Below are 23534 nucleotides of genomic sequence, written 5' to 3'. Positions count from 1 at the left end.
AAAGTCAGACTCGATTAAATACATACAGTATGATAGTCTTGATCCAAGGCAGTGTAGAATAAACACACCTTGATTTCAGTGTTGAGAGTTAATGAGTTGAAAATGATCTAACAAAAATGATGTAATTTGTTTGGCATCTGTTGTTCTATAACTGAAATAGCCTACTGTTTGGGGAATAGCTAGGGTTTATAATAACAAACGCGCATCTCCCGTCCTGGTTGTTTTGACAGCGGCAAAGAAGGCAGATAATTGTCGTCTCTCCATACAGTGGGCACACTGCTCACACACACACACACACACCCCTGTGTCACTGTGTCACAGAGGAGTAGAACGGCAGCAAGCGGACTCCACGTTTCATTCTTTTATACCTTGGATCACTTACGAAGTCTTTCGTAACACATTGCAACAAGATCAGTGCATCGCGAAATAGTTCTGACAGAAACAGAAACATCGACAGAATTGCTGAAGCGATAATTATAGTTCAAACTTGGATTTTTGGATGCGAAAAAAAGAACGAAATACCATATTCAGCAACAAAGGATTCTTGCCGATTGACTGTCACTCAAGGAAGAATTAAGCCGGGTGGTTCAAAGCCGTTAGTGGAACGACACTTCACTCTAAGGTAAACACCTATCCCCGTCTACAGCATCATTTATTTGCAGTTTAGCAGCTTGCATATATCAATGCTTTAATGGTGCGTCTCATTGTAAACAGTGGTGGAAAGTAATTAAGTACATTTACTCAAGTACTGTACTGAAGTAAAATGTTGAGGCATCTTTACTTTACTGAGTATTTCCAATTTGCAGTACTTTTACTTATACTCCACTACATCTCAGAGGCAAATATTGTACTTTTACTCCACTACAATTATTTGAAAACTTAAGTTACTTTTTTTTTTTTTAATTATTATTACAAAACATACATTAACCACTAATGCCCTATTTACATTTCGGCCATTTGAAAATAGCCGATCCTAGATCTACTATTTTCAAAAGATATTTATACATTTTATATATTTTCACCACTGGTCTACAGTATATTTTTTTGCAGTTTAGCAGCTTGCATTGAATGCTTTGTGCGTGTCATTGTAAATGTCTTAATGCAGCCTATCTAATGAAAATATCTGTTCAATTGTCAATGCTGAATGACAATGACATATACTTAAAGATATTTAAGTACTTCAACAACATAATTGATGACACATATCTATACTATATCACTTGTTGTATCCTGGTCTGGAGAGAATGAATCTTATCAGCAGGCTTTGTCCTGAAGGCAGGATCTGGTTTTCATGGTCTATCCTCACCTTTAACAAACACCTGTTTCCCAAAAGTACACAGTGATAGGTGTGACCTTACTACAGGGAGAATATTGGCACAGTATCATATCATACATTTGGATCTGTCACTTGTGTCTGTTCATTATGCATGATTCATTACTAATATCAATACATTATTAGTAATACAAAATAAATGAGAAAATATTGTTTTTTTAATGTCTACATATATGATTCATCATCATGTAAGTGTTGGGGGGCATTTTGTACCAAATTTATAAGTTATGATTAAAAAGGGCAACATTACATTTCAATATTTTACATTGTTCCAACCTTAGACATTGCAATATGTGTCATGCTCAGCTTAGTGGGGACTCTTGCCAAATTTAACTCTGGTGTCTCCAGAGACCAAGTAACAGTTGAGTTGACTTTACAATGGATGTATTCAAGTGTAATATGACATTATCATATTACATTTGATTGAGTGCTTATTTGATTGAGTGCTTCCACAGAATTATTGTGCAATTGTTTGTTAACGAGTTAATATTTATTCTAATGTGTTGGAAAGGGGCCACTGTAAAGTGTATCACCGGTCAAGAGTATTACGCAAACAAATAAAACGAATAAATGATTAAAGCTGTACCCTCAATTTTATTCTCAGGGATTATTGGCTTGATACCAACATGTACTCTATGTCCATTGTAGACAGTGTGGAAGTATACAGACCCTACGTAATATAGCTTGCCATTTGCCAGGCTAAACCAAGACCAAAATAGAGAGGAACTTTAGCTGATGAGTTCCCTCTTGATAGCTGGAGAGCTCCATGAACGCAGTGTTGACAGAAAGTTGAGAGGCATGTCAGTGTGAGGGTTCTTCAGCAACACTTTACGGTCCATTTCCAGCAGAATGTAGCCTCATAAACAAGATAGGTAAGACTAAAGTCATGCCTGGCAATGGTTCTTAAAGCGATACATTCTAAAGCCACATGTTCGCTGATGGCCTAGGATTGAATCAATCTCGCCATTCACTTCCCTTTCCTACTGCCTACCTTAATGAAGAAAGGCAAAGGGGACTGACTGAAAGGATAAAACAAAGTATATTTTCTTTATGTTTTAAGCTATATATATATATATATATTTTTTTTTATTCTACTTATTTTACTTTATACATTTTGTTATTCAATGCATATTTCTTTGTACACTATCAATGGGGTGTCTATGGGGAGGGTTGGGGGGTTAATGGGAAGGAATTTGGAAGAGTGGAAATTAAATCCCATATTCAATACATTATTTCACTGTTATATAATGTGAAATAAAGCATATTTTCACTGATGACAAGTAATAAATAATAATATTCTTTATTTATACAACACCTTTCTGAGCAAGGTTTAATGCTTTAACAAGAAATGCAGTGAAGTGCTATAGGGGCTCTTGTGATGGAGCTGAAATATTAAACATTTACCTGCACAGGTATCTATTCATTACAGATCTCAACGGGAGTTTTTTCACAGTATTTTCTCAGATTGAACAGAGAGTTAGTTTCTGCTGGACTCATTTTAATCGTTCAGCCAGTGGCCAACGTAAATATTGAATTGGTTTGTATGCTCATCTGTCGCTGTATGATGATTTCCTTACCACAGGCCCTTTATGAGGAAATAACCCTAACTGGTTTATCTGGTACAAATATGAAGCAATAGTTCTGAGACACACCCAGTGGTGGACAGTAACAAAGTAGGCTACATTTACTTGAGTGCTGTTACTTTAATTGAGTATTTAATTTAATTGAGTATTTAAACTTATTACTTTCACTCCACTATATTTCAAAGACAAATATTGTGCTCCAGTACATTCTCCGAATTTGATGGGTAACCAAATTTGTGTTAACATCGCACGTGTCCGCAAACAAATTTATTTTGTGAATTTCCTTGTTAACCCAGGACCTGTACATACATTGGGATGCCACAAAAAGGGAAGAATAAAAAAAGGTTGGCATGGGCTTCGGACCCATCACCTAAATAAAAGAATATAGCTTAATGCCCACAGTTACAATTAATGTTACAGTTTAAATTAAATATATATATATATATATATATATATATATATATATATATATATATATATATATATATATATATATATATATACACATATATATACGGCTCATATTGTTGTTACATTGTAATAATCGGTTTCAGTATCATGCAGGTGGTCATGGTCAGTATCATGGTCAGTATCATGTCGCTATAATGGTCAGTATTATGGTCAGTATCATGTCAGTATCATAGTCAGTATCATGTCAGTATCATAGTCAGTATCATGTCAGTATCGTGGTCAGTATCATGTAAGTATCATATAAGTATCACGGTCAGTATCATGTCAGTATCATGTCAGTATCATGTCAGTATCACGTCAGTGTCAGGTCAGTATCATTGTCAGTGTCATGTCAGTGTCATGGTCAGTTTCGTGTCAGTATCACGTCAGTATCATGTCAGTATCATGTCAGTATAATGCAGTATCATGGTCAGTGTCATGGTCAGTAACAGGTCAGTATCATGGTCAGTTACAAGGTTATGTAAATGCATTGTGAAAACAACACAGCAATGCATTGAATGCTTTACAAATAAAATGTACTTGTACCTTTGCATACTCAAGTGTTTTTAATAGCATGTTATTTTGAATACTAGTACTCAATTAAACTTCTGACTTTTACTTGTAATGTAGTTCAGTATTATTTGACTAGGAGTATACTTTGACTCAAGAACTGGGGTTGGATCCTCACCCAGATAAACTATTAGAAGGAGGAACATTCTGATTTAATTGACAGTGAAGCAGGAAATGCTATAACCAGTTGTCTTTCATTTGATGAGCCACTGAGGGAGGCAGCCATTGAGTTTATCTTGCCCTCTGTCTACAGCATTGTCAGAGGCTTAGCCACGTGTGAACAGCCGGCTGTACAGTCGGCTGTACAGTATGCGGAACATCTTGAGGGAACTCTCTGACAATGATGTCCACATTTGTTCCCTGTTTCAGTGATCAGAACCCATGCAAGCCACAGCAACTGTCATACAGTAGTTGCTGTGGCTTTTCTATGGCAAATGGAGATGAGGGGGTTGTCTCAATGTTCTGTATGCATTGGTGATTTTCATTCCAGTTGCCACAATGGCATCCCACAGTCCTAATGATGGTGAAGTTGATGGAGTGGAATGTGTCTGTTCTCTGTTCTTCTTTGGGACGTATCAGGTTGCTGGGCGCCATTGTTGATCGTAGACGCTTTTGCCATTAGGTTACATGAAATAAACAGGTGATGAGGATTGGGCAACTGTTGCTCTCTGTTCCATGGGGACTCAATCCTGTGTGTACATGTGTGTGTGTGTCTTCGTCTGTGACCGAGTAATTGACTGCCTTCGTGTGTGCTACTTGAGGGGTGAATGATTAAAGAACAAGCTTGTCACAGTCTTTTTTAGAATCTAAAATCCCAGTGATTAGGTTGAGGAACACTCTCTGACAGCTGCAGCTGGTTATCAATTGAGAGTCTTGGGAGTCAGAGAGAGTGTTGAAATGGATCCCACACACAGCCACACACAGAGTGTTCATTATCTTCGCCAGGCTGAAAGGCAGAGATTATGTTTTTGCCCCTCTCTGTTGTGTGTCTGTGTACAGCTAAATTTGGACACTGCTGGACCGATCAGCATAATACTTTGTGTGCACACTCCCAGTAGGCCAGGCAAGAACCTCCAGTCCTCCACCCCAAATGGTTTCCAAGTTGGCCTCATTGGTGGTGCTATAATAGGCCACTTCACAATTCAGTCCATTTCCACCTAACTATATTTTCCGTATTTTTTTGTTTGTTGTCAAAACAGACTTCTGGCTAGTATCAGCATCAGTCAGATGTGTCATATTCCGATTTCTTCTAATTAAGATTGGCTTCCAAATGTTGCAGGAAGGGCCCAAAATTCATAAGGGATAATTTTTGGGTCTGATCTAGAGCTCTTTATGGGTCCAAAATGACGGACTCGAACCCTAAGAGACCCGATTCTTTTTTTCCCGAGACCCGATTGGTTCTGAAAGCACCCAAACCTGGATGGACCCGTGAGATTCGTTCGGAGATCCAATCTGTTCCGAGATATTACAGAACCAGACCCGACTGTTGGGTATTTTATGGAACTGACAAATCTAATAAATGTGCTGGCAACAATGCTGTTCTACCTAAGTACATGCCAGTTATGGCTATTCCACAATGGAATCTAGCAGCTATGTAGCAATAAGAGACAATTATATAAAATGTCAGGTTTTCACCTGACATTTGGAATCCATGATTGATTCCATGGAAGTATAGTTTGATGCGCTCTGTGCCGCTCTCCCAAGTCACTGAAACTGACAGCTGGCAGCCTGGCACGCAGGCACAGCAAAACCTTTTCCCCTGTATATTACGCTGTAGTAATCCAACGCATTCTCACACCCATGCCGTCAAACGGGTGACGGCTGGGGGCGGATTTGACCATACAGCACTATTGCAAATTCCCCTGTTAATACCAGGGGAATCGCCAGAAGGACTACTTAAATGAATGTTACCTAGTACAAATGTAACCAAATGAACCTGTAAATTAACATTGAGGATTTTACTGTGTAGTAATCTCTCAGAGTCAAAAGAACATTCTTGAATGATATGTTATTATGTTATGCTACACAGGGCCTGTGCTATGCTTATGCTTTCCTCTTCCTTAGTAAAATAAACCAGACTCTCTCTCAGGTGGAGGGCGGTCTTGCTAAATAATACCAAGGCAGTTAGTAAAGCAATCAGCATACAGTAGTAATCTTAGTAATAGCTACCCTTGCCCTTTTCCCTCTGGTTGTGTATGATTTTGTTTTGAACACTTACTGTTTAAAGCATCAACTGCTAACCATTTAAGAGTTCCGAGGACAGTATTTTCAGATTGGTAAAAAAAACAAAAAAAAAACAGAGCAGATGTGTGCATTTACAGCTTTTTCAAAAACAAAAAAAAAGAGGTTGAGCCTCTCTTTATCACTATTGTTTTTTTAATACCAGGTCCGTTGTTGCATGTAGCATAAAGCTGAAAGAGTTGTCATAACATTGGCATTTATTTACTTTGGGGATTTTCGCCACATGTGGCAAAAAGGGGCATGTTTGAGTACCATTCTTGAAATGCGCTCTGTAAGCATAATCCATCTGTCTCTTCAGGCAGTAGCCTCAGGAAATTGTACTCTGAAAGCCAAAAACAACAAGCCACTTGGAATGAGCAGAGCGGGAACTTCATAGAGCAGACAGAGGTGGAGGCGGAGAACACAGATCCATTTCACTACTCTCCAAAATAGTAGCAAGGATACAGACTGGGACCACCAGTGTGCTAGCGTACGCTGTTTTCCCAAATCCCTATGATGTTTAGTCAGCAATTTCCTTTTTATAAAGTCCCCCTGCAGATGCCTCCTGAAATGAAAAATCAATTATTTGATCCCTGGCATTTACTTTAGGCCAAGGGTCATATGTCACATAGAGTGTCTAGGACACTGGAATGGGCTGGATGCTTCTGCAGTATCATATTAAAATGTTTTAAGTCGACTAGTGAAGCCCTTGAGGAAGAAGCTCTCGCCTCCTCTGACGTAAGAAATATACTGAGATGCTTGGCACTGATTAGGTCTATCTGATGGGCGCATGGTGTTGCATTAACCAGTTAACCCTACAGTATACGTTTACTTCATTAACTGGGGTCCCCTAGGGGTCTAATAGCCTAAAGTACATGGCCCTATTTTTTTCCCCATCTACTGTACAACAAATCTCTTTGCAGAAAATAGCCGACTTACAAGCTCACAACACGTCACAACTCGTTGTGAGATTGTAGATCGGCTGTTTTCGCCGAGTGTTCACCTACTATGACATTCCCAGAATAGAGGTGATAGGGTACACGTGGTTAAGCATAAAGTAGCTTTGATAAAATAATATAAGTAGGATGTAGATGTTTTCAGTGCCACTGTGACACTGTTAATGTTGACACTGTGACACTGTTAATGCTGACACTGTGACACTGTTAATGCTGACACTGTGACACTGCGTGCATTGCTATGTTGTGCGTTTGATAGCAATTACAAGATTGCATGAAACATTTATAGAGGCTCTTCAAATGTAAAAGTATCAGTGATTCCCCCGCGCCCCCCCATTGTCAAAAAAATACAGTTAAAAGTTCAAAACTACACTAAACATTATTGGCATGGCGTTTGGCATTGCCTTTAAGGAGGGCCATAAACATTTAGTTTAAAAGCAGCACCAGTTGTTTACTGAGTCTTAAAGCTCCAGTAAAGTATAGTGAATGTGTTTACTATGGTGGTAATAAGCCCTTGGGCCCTATCTTGCACACCGCCTTACCCCTTATCCCTAAGCTATTTTGCAATTATTTACTATTTTGAAAAACATTGCATCAATTTGCAGAAATACAATTATGAACTGTAGACTAAAGAAAGTGTACTAAAACAACCCAATGTATTTTTGTCTGTTGGCCAAAACTGTCATTTGTCTTTCTTTGTATTTTTAAGCCAGTCATAATAGAGCTTGTCATTGGGAGTATAGATCATTTTCTTCATCCATTTATTGTCTCACACAGTGACTAGTGGCAAAGCAAATGTAAGAATATTCCATTTGAAATTTGCAAAGTGTGTAAATGTACAAACAAATAAAAGAAAACAACATAATTTACACAACACTAATGATAGTGCTGTCCAACAAATCTATGAAGCTATCAAAGCTGCAGCATCAATTGGAGGCAACCCATAGTCTAACCATAAGCTAGACTGAAATCTCTCAACCCATAATGGTCACTTAAAAGAAAAACCTGTGGAATACTTCCAAGCTGGTCTCAAATCTCAACAGTCAACAGACATTGATGAGACAATCAGCTGAATATAGTGAGCTATAGTGAGCTTCTTATAAAGTTACATGGAAGGTTTTCTAAAAAGATTTTTTTTTTTTCAAATGCAACACTATTTTATACAGTAATATACAGTACATACATATATAGTGGGGATCCATTCTTCAGCTCTTTCTCTCTCTCTCTTTCTCTCGTAGCTTGGGCCCCAAGCTACGAGAGAAAGAGAGGACCCCAAGCCAAGGACCCCAAGCCTTGGGGTCTTTGGCTGGAAAAACATTGAAGACCCCTGATCTATTTCACGTGGTTTTAACACACAGTAGTCGGGTCAAACCTTAAGTGTGTCGATTGGAATGGGACGGCTTTCTATGCAAACCATTTAAGCGAATGAAAGAGTGTGTTAGGATGCACCTGTGTTAGAGTGACAAATTGCCCTGTTCCCTTTTGGCCACTGCCACTGTAGATTAGATTTGACTGAGTAAATGATCAATGTGGGTTTTTGCTTCTGGTTTCCTGCCATTGCTTGATAACGGTGATTTATTCAGCAATTCATTGTAGTTCTCCACTGCTGTCTCTCCAAAAGCCTCACCTAAAACCCTAACCCTGACATTCAACTCTTTGTCTCACAGTGTTCACAGTAATTATCTACTGTGATGCCCAAATCCGCCTCCCGATCCCGGACCCGTTCAAGATCCAGGTATAGATCCAGCTCAAGCTCTCATTCCAGAAGTCGTTCCAGATCCCGGTCGAGGAAGCATCGCTACAGGTAAATTTCACGCAATGAAGTACTACGTGGCGCAGTGTTCAGGCATGAAAAAAGACAGTGTTATAGTTTAATATAGAAATGACAAGCTGAAGTTTATTAGCTGCTTAATTGTGTACTGTGTTTCCACAAAAAAAGTAAACCTAGACTTTTAGACAAACTGTATTTCCTGTGAAAGGTAGAGGCACCACCACCATCTATTTTAGTTTTGTTATTTCCGTCCTGAAGCTGTGCTGGTGTGTATGGAAAGCAATAAACGCTCGGCACATTGCTCTGCCAGACCTCACAAATTGAAACAAGATAAGGGTCGCTAACAGAGTCCTGACAGGTATGCCACAAGTAGATATACCTCTGGCACAACAAAGGTCCAAAGTATAAAAGACCCAGCAAAGGTTGTTGCCATGTGGAAAAAGGAAACTGTCAAATGTATTGAATGAGCAGCCCATATAAATTAAGACCATGTCATGAGCAATGTTCGCTCCAATTTAATTGTCTGATAACACTAAAAGTTGTCTCACAGAATAGAAACTCTATTCACATTATTTGATTTGTGCTTTAATGTTGTGCTATGGTATATTCAAATACCAAGACTTTGGTGCTTTAGTCAGTGCTGCTGTTCAGTTTTCAGTTCAGAGTTGAATTGCATGACAGGGACTAGAGAGAGTTCCTATTGTCATTCCGAGGCACAAGCATTCTTTGATTTCTTACTCCAAAATCATTTATTTCCTGTGCTTCATGAAGTTGATGCTCATATAAACCGACATGGCTGTAGTAGCATGCTAATGGCTTTGGGACTGCAGCCCTTTATCCAAAGGAAATTAATGTGTATGAAAAACTTGCTATTGGCTACTGCCAGCTCTAGCCTACTCTAGGATGTCTGACACAAGTCATTTTGCACAGGATTGTTTATGTACTTTTTGCAAATTGTTTATCCCATATTAGCAAACCACAGTGGCTTCATGGAAATATTCTTCTGTCAATGCATTTGTTGTATTGTTTGGAAGGCCAAAGGGAAATTCCTTGGTTGTGGGGTCATGTGCTGGCTGTGATAGTGTGCACTTGTGAGGGAGACAGAGTGTGGTTTAAATGTGACGCCACTCCCACAACTGGCAAAAATGACTGCGGCACAGCAGTCAAGAGGCATGGCAACTCGTTTCCTGGCAGATACACAGTCTGTAGGGCTAGTATTTGAAAGCAAAAAAAGACAGGCAACAAGAAATGTATGCCCGTGCCTCTAGAACTCACTTTGCATGCATGTACACGGCATGCGTGAACACGTGCACACTATTTCACACTCTCACAGTTTATTTGTATCTACTGTTGAGATATCCCGGCTTGAGCTGACTAATAGTAGCAGCTTTCTTTGCCACATTTGGGCAGATCCAATGGTGGAAAAGTGAGAGGACACAAGGGACCTATGAGAAGGAGATATGGCCAGGCTTCCTGTCCTCGTCTAGCTCCAGCCTTAACCACTCTCTCCCCAAGGAGTCCAACTTAGTCAGAAATGAGCAAAACATTAACACTCTCTCTCTCTCTCTCTCTCTCTCTCTCTCTCTCTCTCTCTCTCTCTCTCTCTCTCTCTCTCTCTCTCTCGCAGTATCAAGTGATATAACACAGGGGTAGAAGTTTCAGTGTACCCTACTTGAAAGCTTAACCACTTTCAACCCTGGCATCCCAAATTTGGGCATGTCATTATAGGTAAAAAAAACAATAAAAGAAAACGAAGAAAAACGTTGTCCACAACATCTTTGTGGTTAAAATGTTCAAACACAATAAGACACCAACATCCACAAACCACTGTTTAGATTGTTGACATTTGTGTAAAATTGGGTGTTCAGCAATGTCACATTGTGTTTTTTTGTACATGTACTGTAGTACATAAGCCATCAAGTTGGATAGTTTAGAATGTTGATCAAGTAGTGCTTAATATGAAATAAGTAGTAGCAGTTGTCTGTCTGAAATGCCATTTTTAACCACGGTCTCTTTGCTGGCTGGCCAGCCAGCGTAATTGGCAAGCGTAGCTTTGAAGGATTAGAACAGAATTTTTTCCCATATGGCCATGTGACTTCCCTCTCTCCACAAGGGCTGGGCATAAGAGATGCGGAGTCTGTAGCTCACACAGTGATTGTGCGAGGCTGCTCGATGCACTGCCTTCTTTAACTAACTCTGTATTCCAATGAAAAAGCGCACTAGGTGAGTCCTGTCTGCATTATGTTCTCTGTGTATTTTAAAAGGTTTTTCCATGATCGTTTTTCCTTGCATGGTGCTGCTGGATAGTTCTGTTAAATGGTATTTTTTGGTATGCTTTTTTAATATATGGATTTTGTGTGTTTCTCTGAATGGTATAACTTAATTAGACTTTTTCAGTCTAGTATTAGACTTTATCTACAATGTGAACGTGAAACATTTTAATGTGAAACAACTGAACTGTTACTGAACATTTATGTCTTATTATTAGGCAAAAGAAAAGAAAAGAAAAACGTGCATGGCATGCTAGTTTGTTGTAAAGCCCCTAAGTTATTAGTTGATACTTACAAATGCAATGGAATGTGATGAGTTAATTATTGAATGCTGCAAAAAGTGCTGAATATAAAACATCATTTGGCAATATATTGTGTTTAGAGACTTGCACAGCACCTCTGTCTACTGTCTGTGGCGTTGTGTCAGTGGTGCACTACAGCCACCATGTGGTCACTTTGGGTCTCACAGCTTCGTTCAGAGCCAACAGACATTGTGAAATGTCTGTTTTCCAGCATTGCTCCTTTGTGGACACCTCTCACTGCAGCAGTTAAATATTAACATGTGTTTTCATAATTCCCATGATGTATTTGTCAGAACCAGCTGCATCTACGTGCAGTTTTAGGCTATTATGATATTTCTCTGCCAGCTGTTAACCCACGTTGCTTCTTCCTTGTTTTATATTGAAATCTGAGTCTTTAAGCAATGAATGGAAATAGGTAATAATATTACATCTTCCCATACACTGCACAAATCTCACCTATTACTAGATAGGCCTATATAGGCCAATGACCTATTACTATTAATTAATGTCACATATAACAATACAAATGCATACATACTGTTATGATTGCATCAAGTGCAATATATTACTACAACAATTAATATTACTATTACATAATAATAATAATAATAATGATGATATTGCATTCATACATACGTGACATACTTTTATTTAAAGTAATTAGACATGGCCTTCCTCTCTGCCCTCACAGCTCTAGGTCTCGCTCAAGGTCACGATCCAGGTCCCATTCTCCATCTCACAGCCGGGAGAAGAAATATCCACGGAGCTATCAGAACAATCAGAACAACCGTGAGTTCCGGGGCTACCACCGCGGCTTCCGGAGGCCCTACCACTTCAGGGGCCGGGGGCGTGGCTACTTCCAGTTCCAACGGGGCCGATACCAGCGCGGCGGATACAACAATAACAATAACTTCTTCCGCCACAACTGGAAGAACTACCGACAGTACCCCCAACAGCAACAACAACAACAACAACAATATCAGCAGCAGCAGCAGCAGCAGCAGCAGAAGCAGAAGCAGCAGCAGCAGCCGAACCATACTCGGGGCCGCTCGCACTCCCCCAAGAAGCGCTCTGGAAGCCCTCACACCAGTCACTCACACCAGTCTGACCGATCCTCCTCGCCGCGATCCAGACACTCTCACCGATCTTCCTCTTCCTCTCACTCCTCCTCTCCCAAATGCAGGTCAGCCGTAGGGTTGGCCAGGCAGAATTCCAAGGATGTGAACCAGGAGCATTTAACCTCCAAGGAGGTCCAGGGAGAAGGAGGGGGGGGAGAGCGAGGAGGCGGAGATGAGGAGCCAGTAGAACCTGCAGGGGTCCTGGCAGGAGGGGATGATGGCTCAGCTGGTGTTGTAAAACCTGGAGGTGCCTGGCAGAGCGTGATAGATTGCAACAGCAGCCCCAAAAGGGCCGGCCTTCTGACTGGCTCAGCTGACTTTGCTGGCCAGGTCACCCCGACTCCTAACCAGTCTGGTCTGTCACCTCAAAGCACAAATGTCACCAGCAATGGTGCTGCTTCCTCTTGGCAGGTGGTTGGTAAAAGCCCCTCAAAGAAAAGCCCCACATCCATGTTTCAGCCCTTCTCCAAAGAGGACAACCTAGATGGAGATACATCAGCAATCTCCTCTGCCTTCAAAAGGTAAGGCCAATATTTCTCCAACGTCTGAATGATGTTGTTTATGTTGTTCTTTTGCTTTGATGAAGTTTTTAATTAATTAACATTCATTTGGTTTCTAATGCAGTAGTCAGTGGGTCTGTTATTCTTTCAGAAGTCAGTTTTCCTTATTTTCTTTTTTTTTAACTTACCACACAATAATTGCCTGTGGTATTTTTCCTTGACTTTACGCCCCCTCAGGAAATAGTGGTAGTCATAACAAACCAAAATAAGATGAAAGGGCTTATAGAGCTCTTATATTTTTTGTGTGGAAATTTTTACATTCAGATGTATTTTTGTCCATCTGCAATGCTTTGCAATCGCAGATCTTATGGCATAATATGCATAAAAACAGACAGTATATTCTCTGTACCTTGCTTTGGCAAAATAAGTGGCAATTAAGTATTTTGAATTACGTAGCCCTGTACACATAATTTTTAACAGATATGGCAAAAAAAATATTACTTAACATAAAGTTGTACTCATTAAGCTTTGCGAATTCAACTCTGTGTATGTGTTCAATAGTATGCTCAGTTAGATGGAACTTTTATTCATTTCTTTCCTACTGTTCAGGTTCTTGGAGGAGCAAAACAATAAGAAATCCAAATCTTCCAGGGAAAATGATATGGCAAATCATATGGATATGGAGGAAGAGAAAACAAATGGAGGCATCTTTGACTCAGTGTCAAAAAAGCACAAGGAGGACATTGATGTGTCTTTGACCAGCTTCTTGAAAGCCCCTCCTTTTGAGGAAGAGGAAGGCGAGGTGACAGCCAAGCCTTACTCAAGGACGCTTCGTAAAGAGTGGGACAATGGCGATGAGTATTCTAAACCCAAGATCACGATCACCCGCTCCACCCGTGGGCTGTTTGAAGAGCGCTTTGGCAAGTGTCAGAACCTGGCCTATGTGCAGGTAGCCAAAGATGACGACCTTGACCTTGATGCTGTGGCGGAGGAGATATACCGCAGTCGAAAGCAGGACAAAGCGGCCGCCATTGCAGCAGCCCTCACCAAGAGGGAGATAGTGAACATGCTTAGAGAGCTATCCCCAGAGAGAGGCTGCTTCAAAGGCAGGAGGATGGAGAAATCCATCTCCAGCCTGACTCCCTCACCTCCATCCTCAAGGAGAAACTCTGAGAGGGAGATGTTCATGGTGAGGGGAGATGCCTCACCCCCCAGGGCCTCGAGGAAAAGAGAGGCAAAATGCAATATCAGAATGGATTTCCTAGGTGATGGCCTCTTGAGGTAAGCACTATGCAGTGGTCACACTGGTAAAAGTCTTTAATCTCTGTATATAACTTATTGTTTCTCCTTAATTGGACAGAAATGATAACGCATTCCTTTTTCTAGCCATAGTCTTCATTGTTCAAACAGCAAGCAGCCATACTGTATGTAACGTTTGGTGAGAATGATGACAATGTAACCAAAACTGTCTTTTTTCTTTCTTTCTTGTTAGCTCCTTTGTTGCTTTACAGCCAAAACAAAACGTCAAGAGTTCAACAATACCATAATTGTTACCTTTATCTTACTTACAGCTCATCTGATATTTTGGCAGAGGAGCGCCAATTGTCTCAGGATCTTGTGCAAGCCTCAAAAAAGGAGCAGGAGTTTCGCTCTATCTTTCAGCATGTTAAGGCCACTCAGTCACAGAGGAGCCCCTCTGAGCTTTTTGCTCAACATATTGTGGCCATCGTCCATCACTCGAAAGGTGACTTTTACCTCTCTCTTTCTTCCGATTTATTTATTTTTTCCATTGGGAATCAGGATTTGTATCCATGTCATGCAAGGAATGAGAAGCTCCAGTGACCAATATCTGCCTTTGTTGTGTTGCACATAAGCCAATGGATTGGCAGAAAAGTGCATATTTCAGGAATAAGGACAGAATGCCCCTTATCTCATGCCTGTCAAGCTTTGAAATGACATTATAGAGTATGCATTTCTTACTGGTTTCAAGAGTGAGTGGCAAGAAACAAACTGCAAATGCATACTTCATGTGAGGGAGTGAGTGCCTAAGTTTTCAGTTGAAGCAAGAAAAACACCATAATTGCAAGTTCAGCGGTTTGTCTCCGACAGCTGCGGTATGTTTTCTTTTTTTTTTAAGAGGTCATACAGCAACGAGCTCAACCCGCTTCTACAAACTCTGATAACGTTTGAATTACTGTGAAGTGGCATGAGAACATTCTAAGTATAGGCAATTGAATCTATTAGCTTCAATTGACTGATATAGCAATTATGACATTGTTTCAGTATTAAATGTACAGTTGCATTTCATTGCATTGAATATCAAGTGCAGCATGTGCTATTTTTTCTCTCTTTATTATAATGTAAGTCCTATTATGCTATTATTCAATGTCTAATATGTAACACTTCAAGTGAATTGCTACCCAAATATAAAAAACTTGATATGCAATGAAGTAGCATTCGTGTTGGATCAGATGTTTGAGTTAGACATATACGCACGCATGAGCACGCACGCGCATGCGCACACACACACACACACACACACACACACACACACACACACGCACACACACACGCACACGCACACGCACACGCACACGCACACACACACACACACACACACACACACACACACACACACACACACACACACACACACACACACAGTGAACACACAGTGAACACCAGTTTATCAATCAATGGCATTCTTATTGTCTGTCTCTACAGCTCAGCACTTTCCGCCTTCTGGGATGACTTTTAATGAGCGTTTCGCCATGTACCAAAGAAGAGCAGCCGAAAAGGAAATGATGAAGCCACGAAAAAGCCCAGAGATACACAGGTAGAGTCGCCTATTGAGTGACCCTCTCCCCCACTCAGTGTGCTGTGGCTTCAGCCTCTTAGAACGGCTTTCAGGTATTTCTCTCACCTGTCCCACCTGAAAATCAGCAGGCTGTTTGTTGGTCATACTACAATGTGCTCCAGTGGTGGTGGAATAAATAATGTCTGAAATGTTCAATGCTCGATGTTCATAAGCATTCTTCTTTCTTGTTTGTTTGTTTAAGCTGCAATCCAGAATTTATTTTCATGTATAGAAGGTTATTTTAACCAATCTGACTGTATGGTAGAGTAGTACTGTATGTTAATGCAATACAACTAGTACATCTGCAGTTGTTGGAAGTGGTCTCCCTACTCTTCCATTGAATAATTTTGACCCTGTTGTTGGGTTCGACACCTTCTGGTTGACAAATACTGTAGTATCCCCTGGTCAAAGGGGATACTATATTGCCTATTGGCTGAACAGTAGAAATTTGTTCTCTCATTCAGGAGACCTGGCTTCAAATCCTGTGTACGATGTAAAAGTTATGGATTGTAGCTTTAATTGTTACTTCTTTTGTTTGTTTGTATTCATTTTGTTTTGTTTTTCATTTTATCTCCAATCCTGTCTGGCACCTGCTTTATGATCCAATGTGTACATTTTAAACATTTTGTCTTGAATGTGTTTCTCTCTTATAGGAGAATTGATGTTTCTCCAAGTGCTTTTAAGAAACACGCTCACCTTTTTGAGGCGATGAAAGGCTCTGAGGATGCCAGTTACAAGGTGACCGAACATTTTGCAATATGAAGTGTATTGGGACAGAGACAAACAACAGCAAGCACATGAAGCCAGCCGCCTTTAGACTGCACTCTCATTGTGAGCCGGTGGCTTCCTTTGAAGGGAGCTGCATAAAGTCTAAGAAAGCAAATGCAGAATGTGGCACATTGAATTTGTTGTTTGTTAAATACCCCCCTCCACGTATGGTGCATTGATTAAACTGTGGGTATGAGCCTGCCCCAGGCCATTGAGTCTAATAATGAGTGAGGGGTATGAAATGGAAGTGGCCAATTGCTCCTGTGTCCAAGCTGTACAAAGGACTGTCATAGTAAGTATTTTTCTTTGAAAAATAAGGAACGGAAATAATCAACAGCAAGCAACACATGTACTAGTTGAGCTCATGTTCATATGCTTAAAACCTCTATTTTGTTTGGAGTGAATCTCACAGTATTTCAGTCATGGTTGCGCATGGAATCAGATATACAAATGTTTCTCCACAGAAAGGGCAACTACTACTGTACTTCACAGAACTATAAAAATGTGTGTTGGTGCACACCTGGAAATCTTTTTCTAGAATATATTTTTTCTTAATGGAACCAAATCATCACCATATCCAGTATTCATGCTTATCCCTCACTTTGTTTTGTTTTTGAAGTTTTGTTTAGTTCCTCTTCTAATGTTTATGCAAACGACCGTGGCAGACACGTGTCAACATCCCTATGCTAATCCCAAGTCTGTCCACGACCTTGTGTTCTGTTTTTGAATTGCTCAGGACGGCACCGAAAAAACGAAGGGTGAATCAATGGACCTTCGCTTGGATATTGAACGCCGCAAAAAGTACTTGCCGCACGAGGGAGATTTGAATCAGGATGGGGCAAGAGATAATATAAGAGAAACCCCAGATTCTAATAGAGAGAGGTCTACGGAGAAGTCCTCCAAGCACCACAAGAAATCAAAGTATGTGCAACTGTTCAATACTTTTTCCAATCATCCACAGACACTTTGAAGATAACGCTACGCTACGCTTCTTTTTTTTTACTGCACTTTAAACCTTCTAACCCTACCCTAACCCTCCTTTTAGAAAAAGTAAGAAGAAGCGTTCTCGCTCCAGCTCTTCCTCTTCCTCTTCATCCTCGCACAGGGGAGACAACGTCCCCCACGATGAGCCAGAGCCCACAGAGGATGGTTTTAGCAAGGCTCAACTGGGACCACAAGACCGTGGTGGCCATGTTGACAGAGGAAGGTCTCGTGGAGGATTTGTAAGTCAAGAGTTTTTTTTCTTTTCTTGAACACAGTATGTGTATTTAACTTGTATGACTGACTGAATGTTCGCTCTGCTCCATTTTAAAGACCCCCATGTCTTTTTGACTCCAATAAATTACAGCAATTCAGGATTCGAGGAAGGGGCTGGAACAGAGGAAATTACCAGGGAAACAATGCAATGCAGGGAAACAGTAACCCTTTGAACGTGCAAATTCAGCCTAAGAATGAAGACTGGGACCCAGAATTCACCCCCAAGAGCAAGAAATACTACTTGGTAGGATTATACTGTCTCATTCTTTAGGCTCAGTATTTCAATGGAATTTCATGGATACCCATAACTCTCAGAGTTACAGACCTGTAAGGGTCCCTTTGGAACCCCCTCAAAGAACCAACCCCCAGGGACTAAATTTCGGCTCAGAAAATGTATGTTTATTTATTATTCTGTGGTGTCTATATAATTTAGAAAACATCTCATTCAATGCCAAATGATAGATTTATTTTATATTAAACTGGACTGTTATTATTTGATTATTATTAGCCTACTTCCTAGGGAGTCAAAAGAAAGAAATAAACAAAAACAACATATTAACTATTAGAAGTATTGTTGTATAGCCTTAAAATGTAGAACTCCTACAATTATAAATTGGTAATTCAAACTCCAATTAGGTCTCGTTATTGATCACAAACGGCAATCAAAAGAAAAAACTAAATGTGATGCAAACAATAATAATTATAAACTTTATTTATATTGCACTTTTTAAAACCGTTACAAAGCACTTCACACAGCACTTTGTAAGAAGCAATCTTATTATAGGACGACTTCACCCATTTTCAACCTATGTTCATATAATTTGTCCTCACTAATGCTCCTGATAAAATGGTACAATTGTTTTCTACTCTGTCTGTGTCTCATAGGAGGGCTGTGGACACTTCAGAAACCCGCCTACCAGTGACATCATCGTTAGGCAGGTGTTTTGTTTTTCTTTTTTTCACGATTTCTATTATTTCTATTACTTTTTATTATTAACGCGACAACAATGGCTTCTATTATAGCATGATAACTTTCCAGGAATAGAAAGCCTGCAGTTTCTATTAGCTTGGATTCCCCATCGATGATGTCACTGGTAGGCGGGATTCTGAACTGTCCACAGCCCTCCTCTGAGACACAGACTGAGTAGACAAAAATTGTGCCATATTATCATGAGCATTAGAGAGGACCTATTTTATGAATATAGGTTGAAAATGGCTGAAGTCGTCCTTTAATGGTTCCACCATAAAATACAGAAGAGCATATTGTCGCTGTCGAGCAGAAACCTTGTATTTCAGTTTTTCAACTTTTTATGTTTTCCCTTAAATTAATGGCCTCCTTCATCATAGTACAATGTCACAAAAAAGTAGCAAAAATATCCGGTCTACAAGTTGTGAGCTTGTAGATCTGCTATTTTTACTAGTTTTGAAATTATTTGAAAGTTAAAGTGAAAGTGGTTCAATCTGTCTGTGGGTTTTATAAATATTTAACCAATGAAAAGTATTAACAAGAGCTTGTGACTAAATACTAAATACATTGGATCCATTGGAACACAGGTTCTTTTTTTCTGGTCAGCCACAATGTATTCCTTTTCAGGGCACCGTAGACTGTTCTCATATAAATATTTTTTACTGTAACATTTATTTAGACATTTCAAATAATCACCCTTTATGCAATTCTGATATGCAGTACAGTCCAATCCATTGTACTGTACTGCACTGTACTGATAGTGGTGAATCCATTGCAATGCAATACAATGGATTCAGACCTGCTGAATCCATTGCATTTATCAACAAACTGGAAAATAGTGGGGTGTTGCTAGGACATTGTCAAACTGATATGAATAATGGATACTATGGATGAGAAACCTTGTGGAATAAGGAACAACATATTTATATATAGAATATGCTGTTGTTAAGGTGAAATTGGTGACCTACCATATTATGTGACTAGGGTCAAGGAACAAGGCTTCTAATGATGAATTTTGAGAATGCCCGTCCAAGGCGCTCGGGTGTTAAAGTCTCTGCCCGTCACCACGGAGGTTGTGGGTTCGAATCCACCGTGGTGCATCCAGCTTTGTCGAGTGTCTACACGAACACAATTTGCCCGTGTTCGGTGGAGGGAAGCCAGGCGGGGAGGGTGATAATGGTCATTGCACATACTCCTACGGGTTGGGGCAGCACCTGTCAGCGGGGAGTGTTGGGCAGGAGGAGGACGAAGGCTCTACGTCCTCCTGGTGGGGGCTCCTCACTGGCAGTCAGTAGGATACGACAGCAGTGACAACACAGAAATGTGTGTGGGGAGGAATCAATTGGCATAACACCTAAATTGGGGAGAAAAAGGGGTAAAAAATAATTGGCTACTACAGTTTTTAGGGTCAGCAACTTGGAATTTGCAACAACAATTTGACAACGATGCTACTGGGAAACGCACCTCAGTGAATAGCTGGTATATATGCATAATGAACAAGTGATTTTAACTTGGAATTTCTTAAAATAGGCCAGTAATAAGTCTTTATGAAAATCGGCTTTTTATGAATGGCCAAATTTGGGAATTAATTGAGACTGAAACCGGCCAGTGTATCAGACTCCCAGCTAGGTGTGTACCATAATTATACCAAAAGACACTCAACTAAACACCTACAGCAATGGATTGATAAACCGCACCTCACTTGTGCAGTGCACTCACGTTCTCTGAACACCTCCTTTGAAGATCACTAATCTACATCATAGTAGTGAATTGAATCACCACTCAGAGCCACAATGTGCTTCTTTCTCTGATCATGTCTTCACATACATGACAAACTAACATTTCTCCATCTTGGCCTTGTCTTTCTTCCTCTAATAGCATGATGACAGAGATGGGGAGGCAGCAGACGGCAAGGTGTCGGACGGCCGAGGGCGAGGCCGGGGAGGCTTTACGCGTGGCAGAGCATGGTTCATAATCCGGAAAGGCCCCGGCGGCCTCAACAACAGCAACAGCCACAACAACAGCCCCAAATGGGCCCATGATAAGTTCCAGCTCAACGGCGAGCAAGGCGGACAGGAGGAGGACGACAACACACAGCCAGACCACAAACAAGGAGGCAACGACAGGCGTTGAGAACACTTGAGAACACTCAAATATCACAGGCACCGGCTGAGAATTCTTGGATTGGTACGGTGACTTTTCTTCACTGGAATCACCGTTTGGGTTGTAAACAGTACAGATGGACATTTACGGAGCTCTAAGCTCCTCTGTTGGTTTCACGATGGCATGCTCTCTCTCTCTCTCTCTCTCTCTGACAAGATATAGAACAGATTCATATTATGTCAAAGGACAACAAATCTTAGGTAGTAGAAGAAACACTGTTTTAAACAGTAAACGTTTTTTGAAGGATTCTAAATGCAACATAAGCAGTAGGCTATTTTCACTGTGCAGGGATAACAGTATGTGGTAGCTTCCCTCGGTTTTTGTCCTCAGTGAGCTGGTGAATAAGCCCTCTGTACTTTTGGGTAGTTTGAACTATAGCAAAAGGAAAATCACAGCGTTCGTGGTTCCGGAGTTTGTGCCTTAGAGAGCATCATTATAAGCAGGCTACCAAATTAAAACAGTTAATGTAATGGTAGCCTAAATACCACACAACACATCCAGAACTGAAGAAGGCATTGGGCCATGCATTAGGGATTATAGTTGGAATAATTGTCATGAAGTGCATCTTTCACAATGAACACACTGAGTTGAGTTCAGCCAAGCCATTTGACAACGCCTATCTGACAATGGGACCAAACTGTAAAGGGTCATTAGTTATTATTTTATGCAGTCTTGCATAGCGGAACATTTGACCGATCAGTTACAGTGTCTGGCTAATAGACTGTTAACCAAAGTGCTTTTTACCATGTGCTTTTTACAGTATCATCTACATGATGTACATGGACTTTCATTGTGATCTTCAGCCTGTTGGTTTTCAGATCTTCATGCATTTCACTTAATTAGAGCTCTTAGCTGGATCTTACATACAGTACTACCTATGTGTGAAAATAAGGGTGCAATTTGGAAGTTTTTTTATTTCTTTTATTTTTTTGGTTTTTAGATTAGATCATTATTGTTACATTTGGCCAGATTATCATCACTGTCGGGTGGAAACCTTGTATGTCCAAAACCGTTACATTTCAGGAAATGGAAGAAAAGAACCTGTGTTCCTATGGATTCAATGTAGTTATTATTTAGTTACAAGCTCTTATTAAAAGTAAGGTAAGTGATATTTCTTTTTAAAACAAAGCGTTTTTTTTTTTTTACGGTCACTATATTCTGATATAGTACTATACTATGTTTAGTAACAGGAGTCTCCCCATCTCTCCTGCTCTTTAATAAACAGAAAATACATTTTCAGGTGGGTGGCCAATTTCCGGCCAATCAGGAGAGAGTACCGATTTATCAGCTTAAATTTTATGGTGTTCCACTTCCCCCCCAAATCGGCTAATTTCTTTGTGTCATCACTTCCAATTTCACCTGTTTGTACACTACAGTATCCTGTAAGAGTTCTCGCTCCTGATAGGATTAAATTGGTATCCGGACCTGAAAATGCATTTTCTATTTAATAAAGAGCTGGAGAGACATGAAGACCCCTGTTACTGAACAAACTATATAGCAATGAGTGCTATCAGAATATAGAGACATTTACACTTATTTTAACAACAAAATATCACTTACCCTACCTTCAATTACTTTTCATTGGTTAATATATATAAAACCCACCCACAAACAGACTTTCAACCTGGCGTCCCCATTTTCGTCATTATTATTCTAATAAATTTAAAAGAAATCTTTTCAAATCTTTCAAACATAGCAGAAATAGAAGATCTGCAAGCTCACAACACGTCGTGATGCGACACATTGTGAGCTTGTAGATCTTTTCGTTTGCAAAGATCGTTTGCTACTTTTGAACAACACTGTCATAAGACAAAGAATGAGATACTGATAGGGCATTAATTTATGGGAAGAAAACTATGGAGATACAAGGTTTCTGCCGACAGCGATGAAATTCAATGTTACCGCATATTCATGATTTTGACTATATATGTAAAGGGAGGTTGATCTTGATCTATATGCAAGCAATTTTAGATGTAATATTTTACTTGCTCTTTGGGAACTTTACTGTATGTAATTATTTCTCTTTTTTTAATGAATTAAGGACATGGGAATGGGATGCAATTGTGACAACATTATTGGAAGAGAGGGTTAAAATGTCTTGAGTTCTTGGAGGTGGTTAGAGGTTGTGTAGCTGTTTAAAAAATAATGCTATTATGTTGCACTATGTGATTTGTAGACCTTGCTGTGGGTGCACTGCTGTTTATTGTACAGTATAGGCTAATAGGTCGTGACTATTGTGCTTAAAATACACTTGGCAGAGGATAATTGCTTTTTTAAATGGTTCTCATCACTGTTTTTTCTTAGAGATTGTAAATTAAAGAAACTATGGTTACTGGGATTTTTGGGTGATTTACTTTTTATATGAATTTGTCTTTGCATAATCGGCTGTTGGTGACATGAAAGACAGAGAAGCTGTTGAGGTGGTTGCTGGTTCAAATCTGTGGAATTC

The 23534-nt window shown here is 40.0% G+C and overlaps 1 protein-coding gene across 4 annotated transcripts; it reads left to right on the top strand.

The window, feature by feature from the left end:
• The first annotated feature begins 303 nt into the window (after positions 1-303).
• On the top strand, positions 304-23417 carry thrap3a (thyroid hormone receptor associated protein 3a). 4 transcript variants are annotated; one of them, XM_080427292.1, is made up of 12 exons: positions 304-622; positions 8780-8916; positions 12147-13094; positions 13683-14354; positions 14645-14817; positions 15798-15909; positions 16584-16668; positions 17435-17619; positions 17744-17921; positions 18047-18199; positions 18841-18894; positions 20801-23417. In XM_080427292.1, the coding sequence occupies exons 2-12, from the start codon at positions 8804-8806 to the stop codon at positions 21053-21055; spliced, it is 2928 nt and encodes a 975-aa protein (XP_080283418.1). In that variant the 5' UTR covers positions 304-622; positions 8780-8803; the 3' UTR covers positions 21056-23417. The 4 variants fall into 4 exon arrangements, with proteins under 4 accessions (XP_080283418.1, XP_080283421.1, XP_080283419.1 ...); XM_080427295.1 differs by having other exon boundaries at positions 18841-18890; positions 20801-21036; XM_080427293.1 differs by lacking the exon at positions 18841-18894 and having other exon boundaries at positions 305-622.
• Positions 23418-23534: the final 117 nt, after the last annotated feature.

This window comes from Gymnoscopelus braueri (assembly GCF_963280865.1).
Source record: "Gymnoscopelus braueri genome assembly, chromosome: 4".
NCBI classification, from domain to species: Eukaryota; Metazoa; Chordata; class Actinopteri; order Myctophiformes; family Myctophidae; genus Gymnoscopelus; species Gymnoscopelus braueri.
The sequence above is the reverse complement of the archived record's forward strand: the minus strand, read 5'-3'. Positions and strand labels throughout refer to the sequence as shown.